The following is a 26,075-nucleotide window of genomic DNA, read 5'->3' on the forward strand; positions in this document are numbered from 1 at the left end:
AGAAGCAGGGAGAGAGTTATTGGAGAGTGAAGGTGATATAAAAACAAAAGATATCAATAATTTTTTTTAAAAAATAAGGTATTTCTTCTGTTTCCCATTATATTTTAGTCTTCTCCTTAAAAGTTATTTGGTGATCTTTTTATTCCTTCTTTGATGATTTTGTTATCCCCTCTCACTAAGTTGAGAAGTACTGTGATAAATATTGGTTCAATTCTAATAAAAGAATAAAACTAACATGTGATTGTTTCACTAGTCAACCAGTCAATAAACATTTATTAAGCACTTATTTTCCAGGCACTCAACTCTTACCTGTGGCTCTAAGGAGCAGTAGCATGCATAGCAGCTACAACCCAGTGAAACCATCACCATTGATAGGCTAAACCTGGCGGGGGGTAACAGGGCACAAACCTGTCCATGAATTAGGGGGTGCCTACCCAAAGCATATGAAGACTGCTTCCAGTGGAATGGGTGGATGAGAACAATTTGTTCCAAAAGCCACAAAGGCAGCTGAAACTGATGCTCTGGAGCCCTTAGAGTTTGGTCAGACATCAAAGACAACAAGGTCATCTGCTGCATCCACGGCCTTCACCGTTTGTCCTGACTTTTGTCTTGCCACTGGACTTCTATGACTTTGGAAGAGAGAGTGAGGCTGACAACTTTGTGCAACTCTGCTTCACTTAGATCCAATTCATGGGCAAGTCAAGACATCACAGTATACCCAGGGTTTCATAGAACCATGGTGCTATTCAAATGCAAAGGTAAACTATATCTAATGTCAAAGAGATGATGAACATCCCTGGTGAATCTATGAGGTATGTCTCAACTTATAGACTGAGCTCACTGGAGTTCCATTGACAAATTTTGAAGAATCAAATTCCATTTAGAAGAATCAAAATGCTTGACTAAACAATCAAGTTCTTTTAGTCAACAAGTCAATATTGATTCGACAGACATCTGTTAATTGTCTCTGCTTGCCAGGCAGTCAGCACAAAGGAGGTTCAAATGAAATTAGGCATAGGCTGTGCTAGGAAGAATCAATGGAAATAAAATGCTTAACATAGAAGAAATGGAGTGCCATCAACTTGAGTTTGTATAAAAAAACCAAATTCTTAGGGAACCCCAGTGGATCAGAAAGGTTAAATTCAAGGAAATTTTTTTTGCATTGACTGATCATTTTGTCCATTTTTAGTGTTCTCAAGGGAAAGTGAAGATAATTACAGTGTATCTGTATGCAGTATTTTATTTTTGCAATGATTTATATCACTGTTATTCTTTTTTAAAAACACCTAGTCTAAACTTGACAAATACTAACTTTTCCATATATAAAAAAATAGAAAGAAGATTGTATATGAAACCATGAATATTTGTGTAAGGCTCCCTAACCTTTTGTATGTCATGGACTTCTTTGGTGGTCTAGTAAAACCTATGGACTCCTCAGAATAATGTTTTTTAGTAATGTTATATAAAATGAATACAGAGGATTACAAAGGAAATAAATTATATTGAAATACAGTTATCAGAATATCTTTTTAAAAAAACAAGTCCAGGGACCCCAAGTTGAGAACCTTTGCACTATTACATATTTATTTATTTATTTATTTGTAAAATATATAATAAAGTCAACACATCAGTTTCATAGTTATCTTGCTCTTTTGTCCCCCCCCCCAACCTTTTCCTGTTGTGTGAATTTTTTAATTATTCCAATACTCAAGCCACTGTTAGTTTCCTCTTTCATAGTGACCCACATGGTGGTTTAATTATTATTATCCCTTTTAGCATTCTGTTTTATAAATGGTGGTACTGAGACCTGAGGAAGTTAACAGGAATCAGAGGGAATTGGAAATACTAAGGTTTATCCTTGATCCAATCTTCATTTAAAAAAAAAAATGGTCATACATTCCCTCCCCCCTTACTAGTTTCTACTTGACATAATAAGGCATCAGAGTTATCAATAAGTGAGTCCTAATCCAAAGTTTGGGATTCCGGTTATAAAATCTTTGTTTTTAGAGGTTTATAGTTGTGAGTCAAGGCAACCAAAAGAAGTTTCTGGGTGTCCACTGAGGTTGTATTGATGGCAAGATCTCCTGAGTTGATTAGAAGTAGTTTCAGCTGATTTATCTCAAAAATTAGCCACTTTATGAGAAAAGCAGAACCACAATACAAACTTTCCAACCAGTCAACAATAGAAAATACCTATTTCAAAAATTTCCCTTTCCATCATTGGGCAGAGGGAGAAGAAGTTTGCCTTCCCACCCACAGTTTCCCCAGAGACATTTCATCTAGGCTGTTTTATTTTCCCTACACAAAGGATTTTCTTCCATTTTTAAAGCCTCATCTCTTCGAGTAATGTATTGTTTCATCCATGGCACATTTCTGAGACTTAAGAAGACATCTTCAAGAGTGCTATGGGACTCAGGACTACAAAGCAGCCTGGGCTAAGGAGAGAGCCACTCCCTGGGCACCAAGCTAGTATGTCAGTCATTTGCTGGTTATTTTTAAGCAGATCAGACCAGGTGATTAGGTCAATGCCAAGCACATAGTAAGTGTATGAAAAATATTTGTCAAGTGATTGATGTTAAATATGTACTTAGTCTGTGATATTAACAATATCATACACTGCTGCAAAAATGGTACAAATCCCATTTTTAGGCAGTGTTCATCCTTTGTAAACAATTTCTTGTGGTAAAGGGCAAGAATTCAATTTCATCCTCTTTCTAAATATGAATGGCAGGGAATATTACAATCCCTCCAAACTTCTATTTACTTCAATGTCACCACATGTGTGTGGAAGCTTTGTGATTAATAATGGGTTTTATGAATACATGGAAATGTAACTAATTTAAGTATATCCTTTATATATACATACATATATACTAGTATAGCTTATATACATACATGCACATATGTATGTACTTATGCATAAATATGCATATGTCTATTTATCTGTATGTATATCTTTCTATCTATCTATGTCTTTCAGCATCATGGTTTAACTTAGGACTTAGGAAGACCTGAGTTCAAGTCTTGTCTGTGACCTTTGATGCATATTAGCTTTGTGACCCTGGGTAAATTACTTAACCTCTTACTACCTCTGGCAACTCTGAAAATGCAAGTTATGGGAAATTTTCACACCAAGAGTTCCCTATACCAACAAAATCATAGGTCCAGACCAAAATACACTGAGTTGATTCAATTCAGCAAACATTTATTAAATGCTATTTGCTAGGTATTGGGGATAAAAAGTTAATGATCAAGCAGTCCCTGACCTCCAAAAGCTTACATTTTATTGAACATGTTTGGAGAAAATTAAATACAAAATATATACAAGGTGATTTTCATCAGAAAGCTATTAGCAACTGGGGTCTGTATTGAGGAGATTAAGATAGGGTTCATGTAGGAGGTGACATTTGAACTGAACTTGGAAGGAAGCTAAAAAATTCCATGAGGTGAGGTGAGGAGGGAGGGCTTTCCCAGCTACTAAGGAATCCCTTTAAAGTCTCAGCTACCCTTTCTACCAGTGAGACTTTGGGTAAGTCTTTTAACCTCCCTGAGTCACAGTGTCTTCATCTGCAAAATGAAGGTTCTGAACTAGATCCCTCTGAAGTTGCTCCCAACTTTATATCTGTTCATCATTACAAATGAAATCCTAAGCTTTCTTATAAGAATTAAACATCTCCACACTAATTCACAGTAGCTACTTCAGTAAAAGGCCTAGGTACTGCTAATGAGTTTTGCACTGAGAATCATCTTTTCATTCTCTTTGTTGTAGTACTTCCCCGGGGGAGGTCAGGTAATGACTAATGCAAAAAAGAAAAAAAATCAAAATAGAAATTATTAGCATGTACTATCATGCATCAGAACCCCGTCTACATAAAGAGCAGGAAATTGCTTAAATATCAGACTACCGTATATATCACAAACCGTGCCTGCTGCACACAGGTAGCCCTGGGGTCCTAGCTAGGGTAGCATCCAGTAAAGTTCACTGCCGTCTGCCTAAATATAGTGGGACTACGGCTACCGTTGGCTGAGGTTAATCATCTGGTTCACGGTACAAATCGAGAAGCCCGGTCCTGAGCAGCAGCTGAGCCGAAGCAATCGAGGGATCAGTGCTCGCGGCTCCGGGCAGCGGCTGCGGCAGAAGGGGAGTGCGGAGCGGGCAGCCGACGCGCTGGGCTTCGGCGGGCGAAGGGGGAGGCAGGGGTAGCGGCCGGCGGGGCCGGGGCCGGGGCCGGAGCGCCAGCAGGCAGGGAGAGCCGCGAGGAGCCCCCTCGCCAGCCCCGAACCTGCCGGGGGGAGGGAGCTAGAGACGCGCACAGAGGGGGCTCCTCTTCATGCCCAAGCAGGAAGTGAGTACAAGGAAGAAGCCAGCGGAGACACAAGGAGGAGGAGGAGTTGGGGTGTTTTTATCAGACCGACCCGGGAAAGCCGGAGTTTCCATCCTTCTCCTTCCACTTTCCTTTCGCCCCCCTTTCCCCACGCTTCCCCATTTGCCCCGAGCTGGTTCTGGTGAGCCCCACACCCCGCCTCCATGGCTTCTGCGGAGGACCCTCTGCTTACAGGTAAGTTGACATCGAGGCGGGGCGTACCCTCACCTGCCGGGCGGGTAGCGGTGCCCTGAGGGCTGGCCGCTGGCTCTAGCTGAGGGGCGGGGAGAGGGAGGAGGACCGAGTCTCAGCTGCTGCCCGGACGTGGGGAGGCGCGGGATGGGCACCCAACGTGGCACCCCCACCCACATTCCCCACCCGGGGCCGCGTTTGGAGCTGTCCTTGCGGTGCAGGACGGGGCCCCGTGGTCGTTTGGGAACTCTCGGAAAACAAGGTTTAGGGGGTGCAGTTGCCAATTCCCCTCCACCTCCCAACCCCTCACTCCCGCACACACTCCTTGTCTCCTTTCCCCATCCCCGTCTTCTTTCCTCTTGAGCCTCTTGCCCTCTTTTCATTTCTTGGCCCCAATCGCTTTTGTTCTGGACCGGGAGATGCCAGGTTGAAACACGTCCAACCCATCTCCCTGGCATAAAGCAGTTTAAGTGTTTGATTCCTTCTCTTATTTCCACCTTCCCTACTTGCATACTGTGTAGGTCCTCTCCCCCCCCCCCATCTCCTTCTTACCTTAGTCCCACAGTGGGGGTTGGGTGGGGGGCGGAGAAAGCGATATGTGTCATTCCAAACTGTAGTTACTAGAAAGTTTTAAAAGTCAGGATCTGGTCAGTCAACAATCATTTATTAAGCGCTTACTATATGCGAGTCCCTGTGCTAAGGGCTGGGCATACAATGAAAAGCACAGAACCAAAATAAATTCAGTGCACCGTGAGTTCACATCCATGGTGGGTTTAACCAGGATATTTTCTACTATATACTGCCTCTGAGAGTGAAATCGAGTAAAAACCTTCAATTGAACTCACCCTGAACTCATCACCTCTCCCAACTACATAGCTACGGGGATGCTCTTGGTCTTGTACTCTAGCCCTATATAGAGTCCAGACTATATCGATACTTTTTCTCTGGAAGTTTCTGGGGTTGGCCCCTCTAGGGAGGGCCAAAAGTAATTACTTGAAATAAGTATGCTTCATATTTAGTTACTTGAACTTTGACATAAAAGAGATCTTACTACAGCTACCTTGAGGCAATCAATAAATCAATAAACATTTATTAAGTACCTACTATATAGCAGGGACTGTGTTAAATGCTAGGGATACAAAGAAAAAGGTAAAAGACATTAAGAAATGGAGATGATAGTTGACCAAAAGTTTAAATCAGAGTACTGACTTATTTTTGTTAATGTGCTGTTCCTTGAGGAGTTTCCTAGAGTAGCAAACAAGTCAACAAGTATTTAAGGGCCTTCCATTTGCCAGCCACTGTCAAAAAATGTCTGATTATTAAGAAGTGGAAAGTGATAAATGGAAGAAAATGGATAAACTTGCCTAGATATCTCTGTAAGAAGGACATGCCCACCTCCAATTCACCTCTTTCCTTTGGAAAGAGTCAGGAAATGGAGATAAAGCATTATGGAAACTCCTGGAGTGGAGACCTGATCTTTTGAATATCCAAATGTAGAATTTAGTATTCTTCTGGCACAAGTGCCATGTCCTGCTGGGTGATTTTTGCCTGGCAAATTATTCCCTGACCTGCTGTTAGGCTATTACTGCTCATACTGATACTTTAGGAGAACATATTTACTTACTAAATTCTTCCTTCTTATCTCTATACTTTTTCCACCTCTTTTTGTGCTTGATATTAGGATTACCATCAGAGAAATATAAGCATTCAACTCTTGGCAACCAGCCTCCATCCTTTTGGCCTCTGGTGAATTCTAAGGCTAGTCTTGATAATGGATCTAGCTTCTATGCCTGGTACCCCAAAAAGTGTGAATGTTAGTGGTGGGGCAGCTAGATGGTGCAGGGGCCCAGAAATCTGGAAGACTTGAGTTCAAATTTGGCCTCAGGCACTTACTAGCTTTGTGTTCCTGAGCAAATTACGTAATCCTGATTACCTAAAAAAATGTTAATGGTGATGACTTTTTCTGATATTTCATTAAAACTTTTGTGATTTTCAGGATTCCCCCATTTATACAATGAAATCACAGTATACTACTTTAGTATCATATAATGTGGTATTATAACTTGAATCTGAAGAATAAAGATAGAAAAGTTAAACACTAGCTCTACCAAGCTGACAGAACAAACATACTCTTTTGTTTTGTTCAACAGGATCAGTATTTTAACTGGATTCACCCCTTAAAGTAAATATATGTGTCTATGTATTTTATGACAGATATAGACACATATCTACATATACACATATACATGAGCAGTAGAATAAAAAACATACAACTTTTTCCTATTAAGAAAACCCATGACAATTTTGGGTTTTCCAAAATAAAAAATTTCAGGACACATATAACCATTAGAAAACTAATTTGTTTTTATATCTATCTTACTAACTCTGTTAGTAATATGCAGTATAACACTGACTAAATCAGAATTTTTCTTCTGGAGGGGGAGAATATGTAATTTTGATTTTCTCTAGCAGTTGAAAACTAAAGGTGAAGAAAGGGTCTGTGATTTATATAATGGTGATAACATTCACTGATCCATTTTCATTCCTATGAGAAATTATATTCTTTGTGTCATTTCAGTGTTAAAATTTAAGATTTAAATTTTAGTTTTCCTATATCTTTTCCCAGAAAATTGACAGTTTTAGTGTTGGCTGTACCTATTGTACCTACCACTCCAAACCTGGCATCAACATGAGGAAAAGTTTCCTGTACTGTTGTATTCACCATCCAGTTAGTTATTTTTGTCTATCATACCAGGGCATGCTACATAAGGGCAAAGCCAGCAGCCTTTATCTCAACAGTTTGGGTTTTTTTTTTCACTTGATAGTATTTCATTTTTTCCAATTACATGTAAAGATAGTTTTTAACATTCACTTTTATAAGGTTTTGAATTCCAAATTTTTCTTCCTCTTTCTCTTCCTTCCTCCCTCCCCAAGACAGCAAAGCAATCTGATATAGGTTATACATGTACAATCATGTTAAACATATTTTCACATTAGTCATATTGTGAAAGAAGAATCAGAACAAAAGGGAAAAACCATGAGAAAAAAAATGCAAAAAAAACCACAAAAAAAAAGTGAAAATAGTATGCTTCAATCTGCATAGTTCTCCATAGTTCTTTCCTTTGGATGTGGATAGTATTTTCCATAATGAGTCTTTTGGAATTGTCTTGGATCATTGTATTGCCGAGAAGAGCTAAGCCTGTCATAGTTGATCATCGAACAATGTTGCTGTGACTGTGTACAATGTACTCCTGGTTCTGCTTACTTCACTCAGCATCAGTCCAAACAAGTCTTTCCAGGTTTCTCTGAAGTCTGCCTGCTCATCATTTCTTATAGCACAATAGTATCCATTACATTCATATACCACACTTTGTTCAGCCATTCCCCAATTGATGGGCATCCCTCAATTTCCATTTCTTTGCCACCACAAAAAGAACTGCTATAAATATTTTTGCACATGGGTTCTTTTCCCTTTTTTATGATCTCTTTGGGATACAGACTTAGTAGTGGTATTGCTGGATCAAAAGGTATGCACAGTTTTATAGCCCTTTGAGCATAGTTTCAAATTATTCTCCAGAATGGTTGGATTAGTTCACAGCTCCATCAGCAATGCATTTAGTGTTCCAATTTTCCCAGCTCTTCTCCAACATTTATCATTTTTCTTTTCTGTCATATTAGTCAATATGATAGGTGTGAGGTGATACCTTAGAGTTTTAATTTGCATTTCCCTAATCAATAGTGATTTAGAGCATTTTTTCATATGACATAGGTAGCTTTTATTTCTTCATTTGAAAAGTGCCTGTTCATATTCTTTGACCATTTATTAGTTGGGAAATGACTTGTATTCTTATAAATTTGATTCAGTTCTCTATATATTTTAGAAATGAGGTCTTTATCAGAAACACTGGCTATAAAAAATTATTTCCCAGCCTTCTGTTTTCTTTCTCATCTTGGTTGCATTAGTTTTGTTTGTGCAAAACCTTTTAAATTTAATATAATAAAAATTATCCATTTTGCATTTTATAATGTTCTCTATCTCTTGTTTGGTCATAAATTCTTCCCTTCTCCATAGATCTGACAAGTAAACTATTCCTTGCTCTTCTAATTTGCTTATGGCATCACCCTTTTTGCCTAAATCATGTACCCATTTCATCCTTCTCTTGGTAAAAGGTATGAGATATTGGTCTGTCTATGCCTAGTTTCTGCCATACTGTTTTCCAGTTTTCCCAGCAGTTTTCGTCAAATGGTGAATTCTTATCCCTGAAGCTGGAGTTTTGGGGTTTATCAAACAGTAGATTACTATAGTTGTTTACTACTGTGTCTTGTATACTAAACCATTTCCACCATTCTATTTCTTAGCCAGTACCAAATAGTTTTGATCATTATCTCTTTATAATATAGTTTTAGATCTCGTATGGCTAGGCTACCTTCCTTTGCATTTTTTTTATGAATTCCCTTGATATTCTTGACATTTTGTTCTTCCAGATGAATTTTCTTATTATTTTATCTAGCTCTATAAAATAATTTTTGTTAGTTCGATGGTTATGACACTGAATAAGTAACTTAATTTAGGTAGAATTGTCATTTTTATTATATTAGCTCTGCCTATCCATGAGCAATTGATATTTTTCCAGTTGTTTAGATCTCACTTTATTTGTGTGAAAAGTGTTTGGTGATTGTGTTCCTGGGTTTGTCTTGGCAGGTAGACTCTGAAATATTTTATATTGTTTACAGTTATTTTAAGTGGAATTTCTCTTTCTATCTCTTGCTGCTGGGCTTTGTTGGTAATATACTAATGATTTATGTGGGTTTATTTTATATCTTGCAGCTTTGCTAAAGTTGTTAATTGTTTAAGTAGTTTTTTAGTTGACTCTCTGGGATTCTCTAAGTATATCATCATCTGCAGAGTTATATTTCTATTTCCTCATTGCCTATTTTTATTCCCTCAATTTCTTTTTTCTTTTGAGATACAAGTATCATCTTCCCGTGTGGGGATGTAAACAGTTTAACCTTATTGAATAACATTTCTTTTTGTTTTGCTGTTTACCTTTTTATGCTTCTCTTGAGTCTTGTATTTGAAGATTAAATTTTCTGTTTAACTCTGGTCTTTTCATCAGGAATGACTGAAAGGCCCCTATTTCATTGAATGCCCATCTTTTCCCCTGAAAAATTATGCTCAGTTTTGCTGGGTAGCTGATTTTTGATTGTAATCTAAACACCTTTGCCTTCTAGAATATCATATTCCAAGCCCTCTAGTCCTTTAATGTAGAAGTCAGAATGTAATCCTGACTGTGAATTGAATTGTTTCTTGCTGGCTGCTTGCAGTATTTTCTCCTTGACCTGATAATTCTGGAATTTGGCTGCCATATTCCTTGGAGTTTTCATTTTTGAGCTCTCTTTCAGAAGGTGATCAGTGGATTCTTTCAAGGACTCTTTTACCCTCTGGTTCTAGAATATCGGGGCAGCTTTTTTTTCATAATTTCTTGAAAGATGTTGTTCAGGCTCTCTTTTGCATCATGGCTTTCAGGTAGTTTAATAATTCTTTTATTATCTCTCCTGGATCTATTTTCCAGGTCAGTTGTTTTTCCAGTGAGGTATTTTATATTTTCTTCTATTTTTTCATTCTTTTGATTTTGTTTGACTGATTCTTCATGTTTCATAGAGTCATTAGTTTTCACTTGCCTAATTCTAATTTTTAAGGAATTATTTTTTTCAGTTAGCTTTTTTACCTCCTTTTCGATTTGGCCAATTCTACTTTTAAAGGAGTTGTTTCACTTTTTGTGCTTCCTTTTCCAAGGTGTTGATTCTTTTTTCATAATTCTCTTGTATAACTCTCATTTCTTTTCCCAATTTTTCTTCTACTTCTCTTATTTGATTTTTAAATCCTTTTTGAGCTCTTCCAAGAGGACTTTTTGGGCTTGAGACCAATTCATATTCCCCTTTGAGGCTTCACATGTAGGCATTTTGACATTATTGTCCTCTTCTGAGTGTTTCCATAATAGCTTTTAATGGTTAGGACTCTTTTTTGTTTTGCTCATTTTAAAAAGTTGAGCTCTGCTTCTGGGGTACAAGGGGCACTATCCTAAGCTTCTTGTGCTGGGGGCCAAGGGTCAGGTCCCTGGCTTTCCATGCTGGGGCCTCAGGGGCTGGTGGCTTGCCCACTGTGCTGGGGTGGCCTTACCTAGTCTCACCTGTTGTGCCAGGGTTCTGGGGCTGGCAATTTGCCTTCCGCACTGGGGCTGGAGGCCTCACACTTGGCCTGCTGAGCCAGAATTGAGGGGCCTCAGTTGCTATCTGTGTGATGGTTAAGAACCTCCCACCGGCTTGCCTGGACACTGCCAGAACTGGACTGTGCTCACCTTTTACTCAAGTGAGACAGACCTTTCCTGAAGTCCTTCTAAGTTATCTTAAGCTGGAAAATTGTTTTACTCCATCTTTTTGTGAATTCTGTCTCTCTAGAACCTGTTTAGAGGCTTAATTTAACATTGTTTCTGAGGGAAACCAGGGAGAGCTCAGGCAACTTCCTGGCCTCTCTCCACCATCTTGGCTCCGCCTCCACTACTCACTATTTTCACCAACCATTAGAGCAGAAAAAAAATTTATCCCTCCCAGAAGCTTCCCTCCTTTCCAGCCCCTTTCCCTAGCCAGTCAGACCCTTATTGTGGATCTTCTGGACAGAGAAAGCACTGTTAATTTTATGCCTTGTTACAATGCTTATTTCACCTTTTTTTCATCATATTCTGCCTCTGTTTTCTTTTCCTCACTTGAATGTGTTCCCTTTGTCTAGGTCTTCCTTTCATGTCTCTTTGTTTTGTGTCTCCTCCCTCTTTCTTCTCCTCCTCTCCCCTCAGTTTGATCCTCTTGAGTATTCAGCATACTACTGACTGACACCTTTAAATCTGTGAAATACTGGCTGGGTAGGTGCCGGAGAAATCAAAGTTAGAGTCCTATTTCTTTATCGCAATGCCTTTCTTTCTTTTATCCCTGCATCTAGTTCTGAGAATGACGGTGCAGGGCTATTTCAAGAGACTGCAACACACTTGCACTTAAGAGTGAGCTGAAAGAAAGATTGGGTCGGTGGCCATATCCATCTGTCCTTGGTTTGGAGACTTTTGTGGTCATGGATGTAGTTCAAGACTTCAGGAGTTCTTTAAAACCAATAATGAAACAGCTGTAGATCAAAAGAAAATTCATGGTGTCCAGAAAATAGATTCTACAATCACATGTTCAAAGAATCACCTTTAATTCTTCACTAGAAAGCACAAAGAGCCGTGATTTTGGCTTATGGCACAGTGAAGATTGAAATCATCTGGTACATTCTCCTGCTTATCTGCATTTGCTCAGAAAGAAGTGAGCTAAGAGTACTTCTTTGAACTTACTTTGAGCAATTTGCAGTCTATCATTTGCTGTGAGAATCACACATTTATATAGTGACTTGATGTATCTACTGTCTCCTCTCAGGTTTTTCTAGCTTCATATGGAGAAAGGCATCAGAATGTTTGATATGGAACGAATGACTCCACTTGAAAAACTCCTACTCTAATGCTTCCATTTCCTCATCACTGACTCCCCTTCGTGCCCTGTAATCTGGCTTCTGCCTCTACCCTTCTACTGAAACTGCTCTCTCAAATGCCACCACTGACTTTCTAAATCACCACATCCAGTGGCCCGTTTCCATCTTCATCCTCTTTAATCTCTCTGTAATGTTTGACACAATTGAGTGCCTTTTTCTACTGAATATTTTCTCTTCTCTTGGCTTCAGAGATAACCTAATGTTGCCCCCTCAAACTTGGTAATCCCCAAAACCTGTCCTTAGCTTTCTTCTCTATCTGTCTGTCTGTCTCTCCCATCCCCTTTGACATTCTCATGTACTCCCATATCTTCAGTTACTACCTCTATAAATTACTGCCAAATGTGTATCTTCAGCCCTAAACTCCAGGCTTGCATCTCCAACTGCCTAGAGGATAAGCCCACCCAGATAATCTAACTTAAATCCAACATATCCAAAACATATTATCTTTCCCCTAAATGTGGTTCTGACTTTGCTGTTTCTCTCAGCGGTACCACCATTCAGATCTCAGAATTTCAAGGTTCGTTGGGATTCCAGAAGTCATGCAGTCTAAACAATATCTGACTGAGAATCTCTTATGCAACATCATCCAACGAATGAATATCCAGTCTCTGCTTGAAGGTCACCAGTGATTACCTTTTGAGGCAACTCATTCTTCTTTTGGGCCTTTATTTCTTAGGAAGTTTTGCCTTACATCAAGCCAAAATCAGATTCTCTGCAACTTCTACCCATTCATCCTAACTGTCCACTGAAGCCCAATTTCTCTTCCACATACCCTTCAAATGCTAGAATGAAACTATGATGATTCTCCTAAGCCAATTTTCTCTGATCAGGGAAAACTCCAGTTCCTTCAACAAGTCATTGGGTGGCATGGTCTCTTGTCCCCTCACTATTATGGTCTGGAACACTACAGTGTGTCAATATCCTACTTGAAATATGGAGCACAGAACTGAACATAATCCTTCAAGATGCATTTCGACCAGGAAAGAATACAATAGGACTATCCCTTCATTGTGGACATTATGCCTTTGAATTTCAAAGCCTAAATTCACTTTAGCTTTTTTGGCTGTTATGTGAAACTGTTGACTTATATTGAATTTATAGTCTATTAAAACTGTTAGTATCATTTATTGCCTGGCCCCACTTTCCCCATATTGTACTTATGAGGTTTTTTTTTGTTTTGTTTTGTTTTTTTGGCTAGGCAATGGGGTTAAGTGACTTGCCCAAGGACACATAGCTAGTAAGTGTTATGTGTCTAAGGCCGGATTTGGACTCAGGCCCTCCTGACTCCAGGGCTGGTGTTTTATCCACTGCGCCACCTAGTTGCCCTTGTACTTAGGAGTTTTTGAACCCAAGAATAGGCCTTTGCATTTATTCCCACTAAATTGTATCTTATTAGGTTTGACTCCAGTTGGATGAGATCTTTCTGGAACCAGACCAGTCATCCAATAGATTTGCTATACTTCTCAGCGTCATGGAGATAAGGACTAGATGTGTGATTTCATTGTTTAGGGAACTTCTGGATGAGGAAACTCCCTCCATCAAAGCGGTTGTCAATTTCTCTGTAATTTTTAGTCTTAAAAGAGTTGCCTGTTGGGGCAGCTAGGTGGCGCAGTGGATAGAACACTGGCCCTGGAGTCAGGAGGACCTGAGTTCAAATCCAGCCTCAGATACTTACTAACTGTGTGACCCTGGGGTAAGTCATTTAACCCTGATTGCCTCAAAAAAAAAGTTGCGTAGAAGAATAAGAGGTTAAATTAAATACCTTGTCTAGTGTCACATCACTGATATATGGGAGAGGCAGGGCTTACATCAGGTCTTCCTGACTTTGAGACCAGTTCTTTATTCCCTTTGCCACACTGTCTCTCATCACATCTGCAAATGTGAGAAGAATAGGAAAGACAATGCATCTTAGACACAGAAGGATGGATTTAGGAAAGAAGACCTGAATTTGAATGCATCCTTTAAGCGCTTACCAGCTGTGTGACCATAGGGAAGTTACTTAATCTCTCTGATCCTTAGTTTTCTCATCTGTAAAAAAAATTTAATACCTGTAGAACCTAAATCACAGAGTTGCTATAAAGCTCAAATGATGTATGTAAAGTGCTTTGCAAACTTTAAAACACCATAAATATGCCACTTTTTACTAAATATGCCTTTCATACTTTCATCCAAGTCATTTGTTAAACAGCACAGGGCCAGAGGTGGAGGGAGCACACCATTAGACACTTCCTTCCAAATTGACATTAGCACATTCATGACTGTTGGGTGCAGGTGTTTAAACAAGTTAGACTCTAAATTATCTTTTTTTTTTAAGGGATCCTAGTGTTCATCTAGTCTAATACTGCCACCTTCCAATTTTATTTTATTTTTTTAAATATTGTATTTATTTTAGTCAGCCAAGACCTGCCTTCTCACCCTCCCACTTCAACTCCTCCCTCCCCCAACAATTGAGAACACAAGAAAAACAAACTCATTACAAACATGTATAGTTAATCAAAACAAATTTCTACACTGGCCATGCCTAAAAAACTTTGTCTCCTTCTGTATTCTGAGTCCTTTCACCCCTCTGTCAGGAGGTGAGTAATATGTTTCAGCATTAGCCCTCTGGAATCCTAGTTGGTCATTACTCTGGTAAGAGTTCTGCCCAGTAATACTCCATCACATTTATATACTGTAATTTGTTCATCCATTCCCCAATTTATGGGTATTCCCTCAGGTTCCCATTCTTTGCCATCTCAAAAAGAGTGTTAAATATTTTTTACATCCTTTGAGATTGTTTTGCTTAGCACTAATCTCTCCCTTAGTCTATCCTTCCTCTAATTCCCCCTTCACCTTTCCCTTCCATTTTTCTGTTGAGTGAAATGAAGTTTTGTACCCAACTCTGTGGCGTGTAGGCATGCATATGTGAGTGTGTGTGTGCGCTCACATTTGTGTGTGTTCTTCCTTCTTTTGCTCAATTCCAATGTCAGCCATTCCATTCCGCCCTGTCCTTGTTTGTATTTTGTGCTGATTATATGAGATAATTTTTCTTCTTGTGCGTCCTGATCATATGAGATAATTTTCTCTAACCTCCCTTTCCTTTCTCCCCATCTTCACCTCAACACTGGTGTATTCCTCTTTTTCTGTTTTTCCATTCTTTTCTAAAGATCACCAAGACATAACAGAACCATTCCCAGGTCTCATCTAATTGAACTCTCATTATGAACCCTAATGATGATAAGGGTTCAGAGGGGACACATGTATCATCTCCCCATATCTGAATGTAAGCTTGTCCTTGTTTAGTCCTTTATCATTGTTCATTCATGTTTACCTTTTCACTCCTGTGTTTAAATTTCAAAGTTTCTTTGCAGCTCTGGTTTTTTCATCTGCAATTCTTGGAATTTCTCTGTTTTGTTAAAGGTCCATTTTTTTCTCTGTTGTTTTTTTTTTTTTTTTTTTTTTGCTGGATAAGTTATTCTTGGCTTTAAACCTATGTCTTCTGCCTTCTGGATATTATATTCCAAATTCTCTGATGCTTTATAGTGATGGTTGCTAAATTGAGTGTGAGCCTTACTGTGGTTGCTCAGTACTTTCTCAGTTCTTTCTTTTGGGCTGCTTGCACTATTTTTCCTTTGACAGGGAAGCTCTAGATTTTGGTTATGATGTTCCTGGAGTTTTTTCATGAAGTCAGTGGTGGATTCTTTCTATTTCCACTTTCCTCTCTGGTTCTAAGAAATTTGGGCCTTTTATCATTTTCTTGAAATAGGATGTCTAGGCTCTTACTTTTGGTCGTGGTGTTCAGATAATCCAGTGATTCTTAAACTTTTCTTCTCAATCTGTTTTATAGGTCAGTTGTTTTTGCTTTGAATTATATTTTCTCCTATTTTTTCAGCCTTTTGATTTTGTTTTAATATTTCTTGTTGCCTCGTGGAGTCATTGGCTTCTGTTTGGTCCATTCAAATTTTCAGGGTGTTTGTTCCTTGGGAAATTGGGAAATATTTTGTTTTGTTTTGTTTTTAACTTTTATGCCAATAAAAAAATCCTGTTCCTCTACCTTCTCTCAAGCTTTGTTTTTGTTTTGTATCTGTCAAATGCAGGTATTATGTAATTTTAAAGATTATTGTTAGATATATGTCTCATTAGCTTCATGAGGGTAGGAGCTGTGTATTATGTAAACTTTACATCTCTCTCAATTCCTAGCAGTGGAAATTAGTTAATATTTCTCTAATTCCACTACATATTGGTGTCTCATGATATGCCGACATATTTTTAAAAAGTCAAATAGTTATTTATGGACCAGAAATGGTCCATAGCAACAGAATGACAGAAATGTGTCATAGCAACCATCAAATGGAAGAGCTTTTCCTCATCTTTGACTGAATATGACTCCAGATGAAAAGGACCTTAGAGATTATTTAGTCCAAATGATTCATATTATGGAGAAACAAACTGAAACCCAGAGAAGTGACCTTTTCAAGGTCATGCAAGTTGGGACTTGACTTCAGCTCTCCTTGACTTAGAAGCCAGTGGTCTTCATACCATGCCATACTAACAGCAGACACACATCCCTTAGAAATATGGGCAATGGAGCTGAAACCTGATCTCAGATAACTGAGAGCCAGTTTCATGAGCCATAGAGTTAAATATAAGAAAGCAGGAGTGTATTTTTCTGGGGATGCCCTTCCGTTCAAGTACCCCTACATCAATGGCCAGTGATCTCAAAAGACTAAAGTTACAACCTGTACGTCAATCTCTTAAAGCCTCTATTCCCTTTAGTTAATTATCCAGCCCCAAAGAACTTCATCATGAGGCCAAAAAAATTTTTATGTCCTAATGCTGAGATTTAGTATTCTTTAAGGTAAAGAATTATAGTCTTCCCTATGACCTGCCCACTTGTTATTCTCTTAGAATATCTGCCTAGGTAAAATGCTAACTACTGTTGTTTATATGTTTTCCTTTTTCCTTCCCAAATTCACTCTTCTCTCTTTCCCATTGCTCTTCTATTGTAGTTCTTCTCACCTCCCACACTTCTGCAGCCAATACTCATTTTCTCTTGGAATGCAGGATTGGTTTCATGCTTAGGGAAAAGAGAAAATTGCTTGATCCATATAATTTCATGCACTGAGAAGGTACTTATCTTTCACTGTTCCCAAAACTCCTCCTAAAACTTAAGGAATTCCTGAATCTCTACTCTTAAAACTATATTCTTTTAACGTTAAGTCTGATTTTCTATTAAAATAACATAACTCTGAAAGAGATAGTAGTTTATCATCAGTCAATTATATTTTAGAGCATGAACTCTTAAATTTTTTTGTGTTAAGGATCCCTTTTGGCAGTCTGATGAAGGCTATGCACTCTCTTCTTAGCATGATGTTTTTAAATGCATAAAACAAAATATGTAGGATTACAGAGGAAATAAATTATATTGAAATACTACTTTAGTATAAACAAATGAAGCTTCCAACAATGAATTTTGATAGGAGAGTGAGAAAGAATTGATTTTGAGAGCATTTTGTCACTGATTTGGGGAAGGGAAGGATGTTCTTAACAATAAGTGTTCATTGAGGGGCAGCTAGGTGGCTCAGTGGATAGAGCACTGGCTCTGGAGTCAGGAGGACCTGAGTTCAAATCAGGCCTCAGACATAAAAAAACTCAGTAGCTGCGTGACTCTGGGCAAATCACTTAACCTAATGCCTCACTTAAAAAACAGAAACAAAAACAAAACAAGTGTTCATTGAAAATGGTCAAGAACGGGGAGATTTGAAGCCCAAACACAGTCAAATCAATCAATCAGTAAACATTTATTAAGTGTAACATATAAGAAGACTGGAAAGGTAGGAGGGGGCTAGGTAATGAAGGGCTTTGAACGCCAAACAGGTTTTGTATGTGATCCTGGAGGTGATAGGGAGTCACTAGAGTTTATTAAGCAGAAGGGTGACATGTTTAGACTCATGATTTAGGAAAATCACTCTAGTGGTTGATGGAAGATCAACTGGAGTGGGGAGAGACAAGCCAGGCAGACCTGCGGGCAGGCTGTTGTAATAGTCCAGGGATGAGGTTTGATAAGGGCCTGCATTAGAGTGATTGCAGTGTCATAGGAGAAAAGGGGGTTCATTTGAAAAATGGTGCAAAGGTGAAATCAACAGGCCTTGGTGACAGATTGGATATGGGCAAGGGGTGTGTCAAAAATAGTGAGGAGTCAAGGATGACTCCCAGGTTTGAAGCCTGAGGGACTGAGAGGGTAGAATCGCCCTGTATAGGGAAGGTAGAAGGGGTCGAGGGTTTAGGGGGAAAATAATGTTTTTCTATTTGAACTTGTTGAGTTTAAGATGTCTATCTAACATCAAGTACTAGATATCTGAAAGGCAGTTGTAGATGAGAGATTGGATGTCAGCAGAATAGGGGCAACATGGGTAGATTTGGAATCCTCTGAGAGGAGCATAAAGATGGTAATTAAATCCATTGGAGCTGATGAGATCTCCAAGTAAAGCAGTATAGAGGGAGAAGGGAAGAGGGCCCAAGACAGAAGACTGTGGGACATCGATGGTTAGAGGGTGTGATCTAGATGAGGATCCAGCAAACGAGAGTGAGAAGGAATGGACAGATAGGTAGGAGGAGAACCAGGAGAAAGAAGTATCACCGAAACCTAGAGAGATGAGAGTATCAAAGAGGAGAGCGTGGTCAGCAGATCAACAAAGGCTGCAGAGAGGTCAAGGAGAAGGAAGATTGAGAAAAGGTCATTGGATTTGGCAACTAAGAGATCATCTGTAACTTTGGAGAGAGCAGTTTCAGTGGGACAGTAAAGTGAGAATTGTTTTGTAAGGGATTATGAAAAGACTGAGAGGAGAGAAAGTGGAAGCACTTAGATGGCATTTTCAAGGAGTTTAGCCAGAAAGGACAAAAGCATTATAGGACGATAATGGGAACAGAAGGATCGAGATCAAACATTAACTTAGGCTATATCCTAATTTTGCTTTGGGTTAGTCTGTCTTGATGCCTTGTCCATATCATTTCTTTCTTTCTATCATCATAACACATGTATCAGAGGAAAACACAAAATAATGTAAAGGAAAGCCAAAAAAAGAAAAAAAAATCACCCAGTACGGATCTCTTTGTATCTTTCAATATGTATCTGATCATGTGGTCTCTTCTCTTATAGATAATCTAGGACCACAAATCTAACTGTCACATAAAGTTCTTCCATCTGCCCCTTATGAAACCTTTAGTGACTAAATTTATCAAATTGAACAAACGCAGTTACCTACTGTTTTCAAGGGTGAAAATACAATAACAGACACTACCTTCAATGCCAGGAACAGTTAGGTGGCATGGTGGATAGAGCACTGGACTAGGAATCAGGAAGACATCTTCTTGAGTTCAAATCTGGCCTCAGACACTTACTAGCTGTGTGACCCTAGGCAAGTCACTTAACCCTGCTTGCCTCAGTTTCCTCATCTATAAAATAAGCTGGAGAAGGAGATGGAAAATCTCTGCCAAGAAAACCCTAAATGAGGTAAAAAAGAGTTGGACACAATTAAAATGACACAACCACAACAACCCTCACGGAGTTTACTTTCCATTGGAGGGACACAATATATACACCAATAAGTGGAATCAAAGGAAATTGAGGGGAAGAGAGCATGGACACCTGGGAGGATCTAAGAGGACTTCTCTGAGAAACAGAGCACTTGAGTTTTGAAGGAAGATAACACTTACCAGAAGGAGATAAGGAAGATTACTTCAAAAGGCTTTGCAAGCTTTAAAGATCTCTAGAAATGCGAGCTGTCATCACGCTTACCACAATCATCACCATTACTTTCATCACTGTTGTCGTCATCGTCGTCGTCATAGACAAGAGGGACATCCTAGGCAAAGGCACTGACAAAAGAGATGAAGCATTTAGTCCAAAGAACAGCTGGTTTTGCTGTAACACAGAGTTCACGAAGTGGATTAATATGAAATAACTCTGGAAGCATGGGAGCCAGAGAGAGAAGGCTTTAAATGCCACGCCTAGGAGTTTCCATTTTATCCCATAGGCATTAGGGAGCTATAGAAGGTTTTTTGAGCATGAGAGTAATAGTCAGGCCAGTGTTTTAGAAAAAATTATTTTGGTACCTGTATGGAAATGGGATGGGAGAGGAAAGACTTCACTTTTGCAAAATCTCTCAAACAAACCCCCTTCTCTCCTCTAACACTGCCACCACTCTAAGGCAGGCTGGACTACTGCAATATCCTGCTGGCGGATCTGCCTGCCTCAAATCTCTCCTCTCTAATCCGTCCTTCATTCAGCCACTAAAGTGATTTTCCTAAAGCTCAGGTCCAATTATGTCACCTCCCTGCCCCATTCAGTAAACTCCAGGGGCTCCCTATTTCCTCCAGGATCAAATACAAAATCCTCTGTTTGGTGCCTTCATAATCTACCCTGCTGCCGGCCAGTCTTCTGACACCTTACACCTGGCCACACACTCTTCCATTCAGTGACACTGCCACCAGGCTGTTGTACCAACAAGACATTCTATCTTTTGGCTCTGGGCATTTTCTTTGGTTGTCTCCCCCGTCTGGAATGCCCTGTCCCCTCCTTCCCCCCCCCAGTCCTGGGAGACTGGAAGGGTCATAGATTTAGAGTAGGAAAGGCCTAAGAGGCCATCAATTCCAGACCCTTCATTTTACAGAAGGAGAAGGTGAGACCCATGAAGGTTAATTGACTTGCCCAAGGTCACATGGGTAGTAAGTGTGAGAAGAGGGATTTGAACCCAAGTCCATAGCAAGTACTCTTTCCACTGTACCATGCTGCCTAGTTCAAACCCTATTTATTCTCTAGATAAGGAAACTAAGGCCCATAGAGGTTAAAATGACTTGCCCAAGACAAATAGTAAATATCAGAACTAGAATTTAAAGCAAGGCTCTCAGATCCCAAAGTTAGAACTTTTTCCACTGAACCACATTGGATGGTTGTGCCCTCAACAGAAATAGGGAAGTTTGTAGGAAGGGTAGATTTTGGGAGAGGATAATGAGTTATATTTTGGACATATTGAGATGCCTCCTGGGCCACCAGGAGGTTCAGTTTCTGATTCAAGACTAGAACTTAAAAATAAGTAGGGCTAGATGTATAGATTTATAAGTGATCCACATAGAGGTGATAGTGAATCTACAGGAGTTGCTGAAATCTCTGAGAGTATTGTTTAACTCTCCACATAACCATCTTAACTTAAACATAGCAGAGTTCCTAGATGCCTGCAGCATTTCGGTGGTATCAGACCACATGACAGGAGAGGGCCTGAATTAGACTGGTGACTGACTGGGTAGAGAAAAGAGGACAAATTTAAGAGATATTTATTGTCAATAAGATGACTAGTGATTAGAAGTGGAAGGCACAAGAGAGGAAGGAATAAAGGATGACTTTCTTGAAGTCCCAAATAAAATCTCATGTTCTGCCAGAAACCTTTCCAAACCCTTCTTAATTCTAGTGCCTTCCCGTTTAAAAATATTTCCTGTTTATCTTTTAGGCAGCTAGTTTGTAGATACTTGCTTGCTTGTCGTCTCCTCTGTCTGACTGTGAGCTCCTTGAGGTCGGGGACTATCTTTTGCCCCCTTTTTAGATCCCTAGCACTTAGCACCATGACTGGCATATAGTAGGCAATTAATAAATGTTTATTGACTGAGAGACGAGAAGAAGGTAGAATAGTCAAGAGGTTCTAACAAGATTTCGACTCAGGTCTCCCTGACTGTAGGCCCAGTACTCTATACACTGTGCAACTTAGCTGCCCAAACTCACATCTACCAGGATTTAAATCCATATCCAGCATGTAATCTGTCTTCAAACAGCAACATGTCTGTCTCTCTCGCTATAATATGTATACATCTATATATCCCAAAAATGTATGGTTATGTTTGATTATCTATAGACTTGTAGGTTTTTATCAGTAACCTGTCCTAAAATTTAATTTTTACCGATGTATTTTATCTAACTTAATGTTATGGGAATATTTTTTCCCCGTTGAGTTTGTATAATAGGTATTGCTGCCAAATAAACTTATCATAATGCAGAAATTATAGAGATTAAAAACCTAAGTTTTATAATGTTTAAAAACAGGTTCAGGAGGTAGAAAAATAACCCTAAACAAAGATTAGAGTTTCTGACAAAGTCTTTTTGGTGATAACTATGTCAGAGAGACTGAGAAACAATTTTTTAACATGTAACAGTTTTTATATCCATAAAGGTTACCCTGGCTAGTCAAACAGATTCATCATATCATGTTTCCTTCAATAAAGGTTGAACAAACTGAGTTAGACACATCAGTAAACAGACTAAAGTTACAGATTTAAACAGTGAGTTTGCAGAAATCCTTACAAAATTACAAGGCTACATTTTAAAGAAGTCACAGTGGGCTAATTGAGAGGAAGAGATTTACATGTCATGAAGATAAGCAAAAGTTCAGTGTAAGGGAAATTCTTCCACAAATAAAATGAGCTCAATCTCCTTGGGAAGGCTTAAAAATTTCATAAATGCTATATTTCCTTCTTCCTCTTTTTTAGCCTCTTACCTCAGGAATGTAAAAAGTCTTTTCTTAATACTATAATTCTATGAGTCAGATTTTAGCCAAGTGAGATTAATATTAACAGGAAACAGGCTTCAGTTAGCCAAATGTTCCAGGAGGAATGGCATAATAAAACTGAATAAAAGGAAATTTAAAATTCTTATAAAATAGTTTTTCAATTAATTTTAAGCCTATTTCTTCTGATCTCAGAAAAGATGGGAGAGGGACCTGTGATTTCATCAGTATAATAAATTCCTGGGTGAGGAAGTTCCCTCTACCAATGCAGGTTAGCACCATCTCTTCAATATATAGCCTTAGAAAGTTGCCTAGAGCCCTTAGAAGTTGAATGACTTGTCCTGGGTCACGGAGCCTGTACTTGTGAGAACCCTGGTCTTCCAGGCTTTATCTATGTACTATGCCATGCAGGCTCTCAAAAGGAAAAAAAGAAATTGTTAAAAAAAAAATGTGACTCAGGTCCTGCGTCAACTTGAAAATCATTATCAGAAAGTGAATTTCATTATGCTTATTTATTTTTTACAGATCATGCTACAAGAGAACCAGTAGAAGATACTGATCCTAGCACTTTATCTTTTAAAATGGTATGTTGTCATTTTTATTTAAATATGTCATTTGATTTCAACTGGCTCATTATTCAGTATTTACCAAATGTATCAGGAACCTTAAAGTGATATTTTTCTGAGATAAACATCTCATCAAATAGGATATACTTTGTGATATAGTAGACATTTTACCCCTCAAGACTTAAAACAGAATTGAGCCCACATGCAGGAAATAATTAACTATTATGTATGTAATTATATATATATATATATATACATATACACATATATACACACACACACACACATAAACTTTTAAACAGAGATGTATCTACAAATCCTATTGCCTAAGACAAATTCACTTGGGGGGGGGTGGGAAGGATAGCTATAATGATCCCTAGACAAGGGGTTCTTAACCTTTTTTGTGTCATGGACCCCTTTAGAAATCCTGCAAAACCTATGACCTCTCTTAGGATAATGTTCTTAAATACATAAGATTAAAAGAAATTATGGGATTATAAAGGAAACAAATTGTATTGAAATGGTTATTTTAAAAAAATTTTAAACAGCTTTACAGATCTCAGGTTAAGAATTCCTACCCTAGAGAATATGGTTTGTGTACTCAAGGATTTTGATGGGGAAGGAAAGTGTGCTTGAGGAGAGTCCAACTATAGATATATCTGTGAAACAAGCAGGGACAGCCTTTTTCTTTCCCTCTTCTCTCAAACTTCACTGGCCCAAGATCTCTTTCCCTCAATCCCTCTTGGTGCTTGCCTTCCTCTCCAGTCAACACAGAGGCAGGAAACAATGGAGGGACACTAGGCATGCTGACAGAAGTCTATAGTCCACTTCAAATCAAGGATGAAATCTACCTCTCCCAAGTTGATTCCTGTCAAAATCATCAGTCACCCTGCCCTAGTTATGGCTTTTTATTAAATTTTGCTTGTGACTTCTGTAGCTCATGATCTGGAACTACATTGAATGGATTGGTGTGATTTGATGGATTTATTCAGTCAACCCCTACCTTATAAATCCCGAACTGTTTTTTTTTCCCCCTAGGGACTGTAGAAGAAAATAACTTTTTATTGATAAATCCATGTTTTAATATTTGGATAATAATACTACTCTTACTTGGGTATGGAAAATGAAATGTTAACAAACATTAAAATTGCTTACATTTATTGACTCTTATTAGAATATAAGCTCTTTGAGAATGGGAGCAGCTTCGGTTTTGCCTTTGTATCCCCCAATACTTAGTACAGTACAAATAGTAAGCATTTAATCAATGCCTTTTGATTGAGAGTAACAAACATTTTGTTAGTTTTTAACATATTATCTCATTTGGACCTAACAACATTCTGAGGCAAGTAGTCTTGGTATAATTATCTCCATTTTACAAATGAGGAAAGAAATTAAGGCTTGGAAAAGTTAAGCAACTTCCCCAAGGTCACACAGCTAATATATGGCTGATGGGGAGCTTAAATTGCATGTTTTCTGACTCCAAATCTGATATTCTTTTGACTTTACTACACTGTCTCTAATACGTGGGCACGAAAAGAAGTATAACAAAATGCCTTTGAAAAAGTTAATTTGTTTCTTACTATGAGTATAATATGCAGCAAATATTAGCATTGGTTAAAGAATGGGGTATTCTGTTTAATTAACTGTGTGGTGAATTCTAGTTTACCATATGCCACACATGGATTGCCAATTTTCAGAAAATGTTTATACTATAAAATATCCTTAGCACTAAACTAAACCAAATATAGTTTAATCTTTCCTTGATTATTCAGAATGCATTTTAAGAATCTTGCCATTTCTAAGGCTTTTCAATTAAGATTATTTAGTAGTATAGATATAGAAGGGTAGGAGATGAGGTTGAATATAGACTGATCATATGATGTATCCAAGGAAATATTTTTATTTTATTTGAGGGTTTAGGAGGTGTTTAAAGATAAACCCTGATAGCATTTTGCTTGTTAGTTACTTGCCTCTTATAAAAAGTAGACTGCAGAATGAATGCTTATTTTAAAGAAAAAGAGACTACAAAATGTCAGTGGTATCACCATTCTTATAGTCTGCCAAGCTAGACAATTTGGATTCATCTCTGGTGAATTATTATTATGCTATCCGTGGTGTCAAACTTAAATGGAAACTAGGGCCACTAAATCATACATAAGGACCTCTGTGGGCTACATATTGACTTAGAAAACCACATGTTAACATTACCTATGTTTTATTGCATTTTTATTTATTTCATTAATTATTTTCCAGTTACATTTTAATCTGGTCTGAACTGCACTTATGAGTGTGGTGGGACTCATGCAGCCCATAGTCTTTGTGTTTGACATTTGTGATCCTACTTTTATCCAGTTTGTCAAAGTCCTGTTATATTTTAAAAATGTATCCCAGATCCTCTTTTCCTTCTTCATTCTCATTGCTACTACCTTTTGCTCTACTCCCACCATGATAATCTCCTACTTGGTCTTCCTCACATCATTCTCATCTATACAATATACCCTGCACACTTCTACCAGACTAATCTGTCTTTATTCTGTGATTCCTTCCTATGGAAATCTTCAGTGGCACATAAAGTTAAATTCCTATGGAGGACTTGACTTTTGAAAGCTATCCATGATTTTTCCTCTGCCTACCTATCTAACTTTATTTCCCATCTCTCTCTCTCTCTCTCTCTCTCTCTCACACACACACACACACACACACACACACACACACACACAAGCGCGCGCACGCGCATGTGTGCATGCACTAAAATAACCTATTGATGTCCTAGTCAGATCAGGCCACTTTCATCCCTATCTTTAATATACTCAATGCTCATTCCTCTCTACTTGTCTACTTACATATA

At 38.5% G+C, this 26,075-nt stretch overlaps 1 protein-coding gene across 1 annotated transcript in view; it reads left to right on the forward strand.

The window, feature by feature from the left end:
• The first annotated feature begins 4,241 nt into the window (after positions 1 to 4,241).
• LOC114049505 (ectodysplasin-A receptor-associated adapter protein-like) overlaps positions 4,242 to 26,075 on the forward strand; it is an 84,420-nt gene continuing 62,586 nt past the window's right edge. Inside the window, 3 exon segments of the mRNA XM_027870746.1 lie at positions 4,242 to 4,440; positions 4,443 to 4,559; positions 23,187 to 23,245. Of these exon segments, the coding sequence (XP_027726547.1) occupies positions 4,332 to 4,440; positions 4,443 to 4,559; positions 23,187 to 23,245 (285 nt within the window). The 5' untranslated portion in view covers positions 4,242 to 4,331.

Source organism: Vombatus ursinus, unplaced genomic scaffold (genome assembly GCF_900497805.2).
Source record: "Vombatus ursinus unplaced genomic scaffold, bare-nosed wombat genome assembly UNPS02014798.1, whole genome shotgun sequence".
Lineage (NCBI taxonomy): Eukaryota > Metazoa > Chordata > Mammalia > Diprotodontia > Vombatidae > Vombatus > Vombatus ursinus.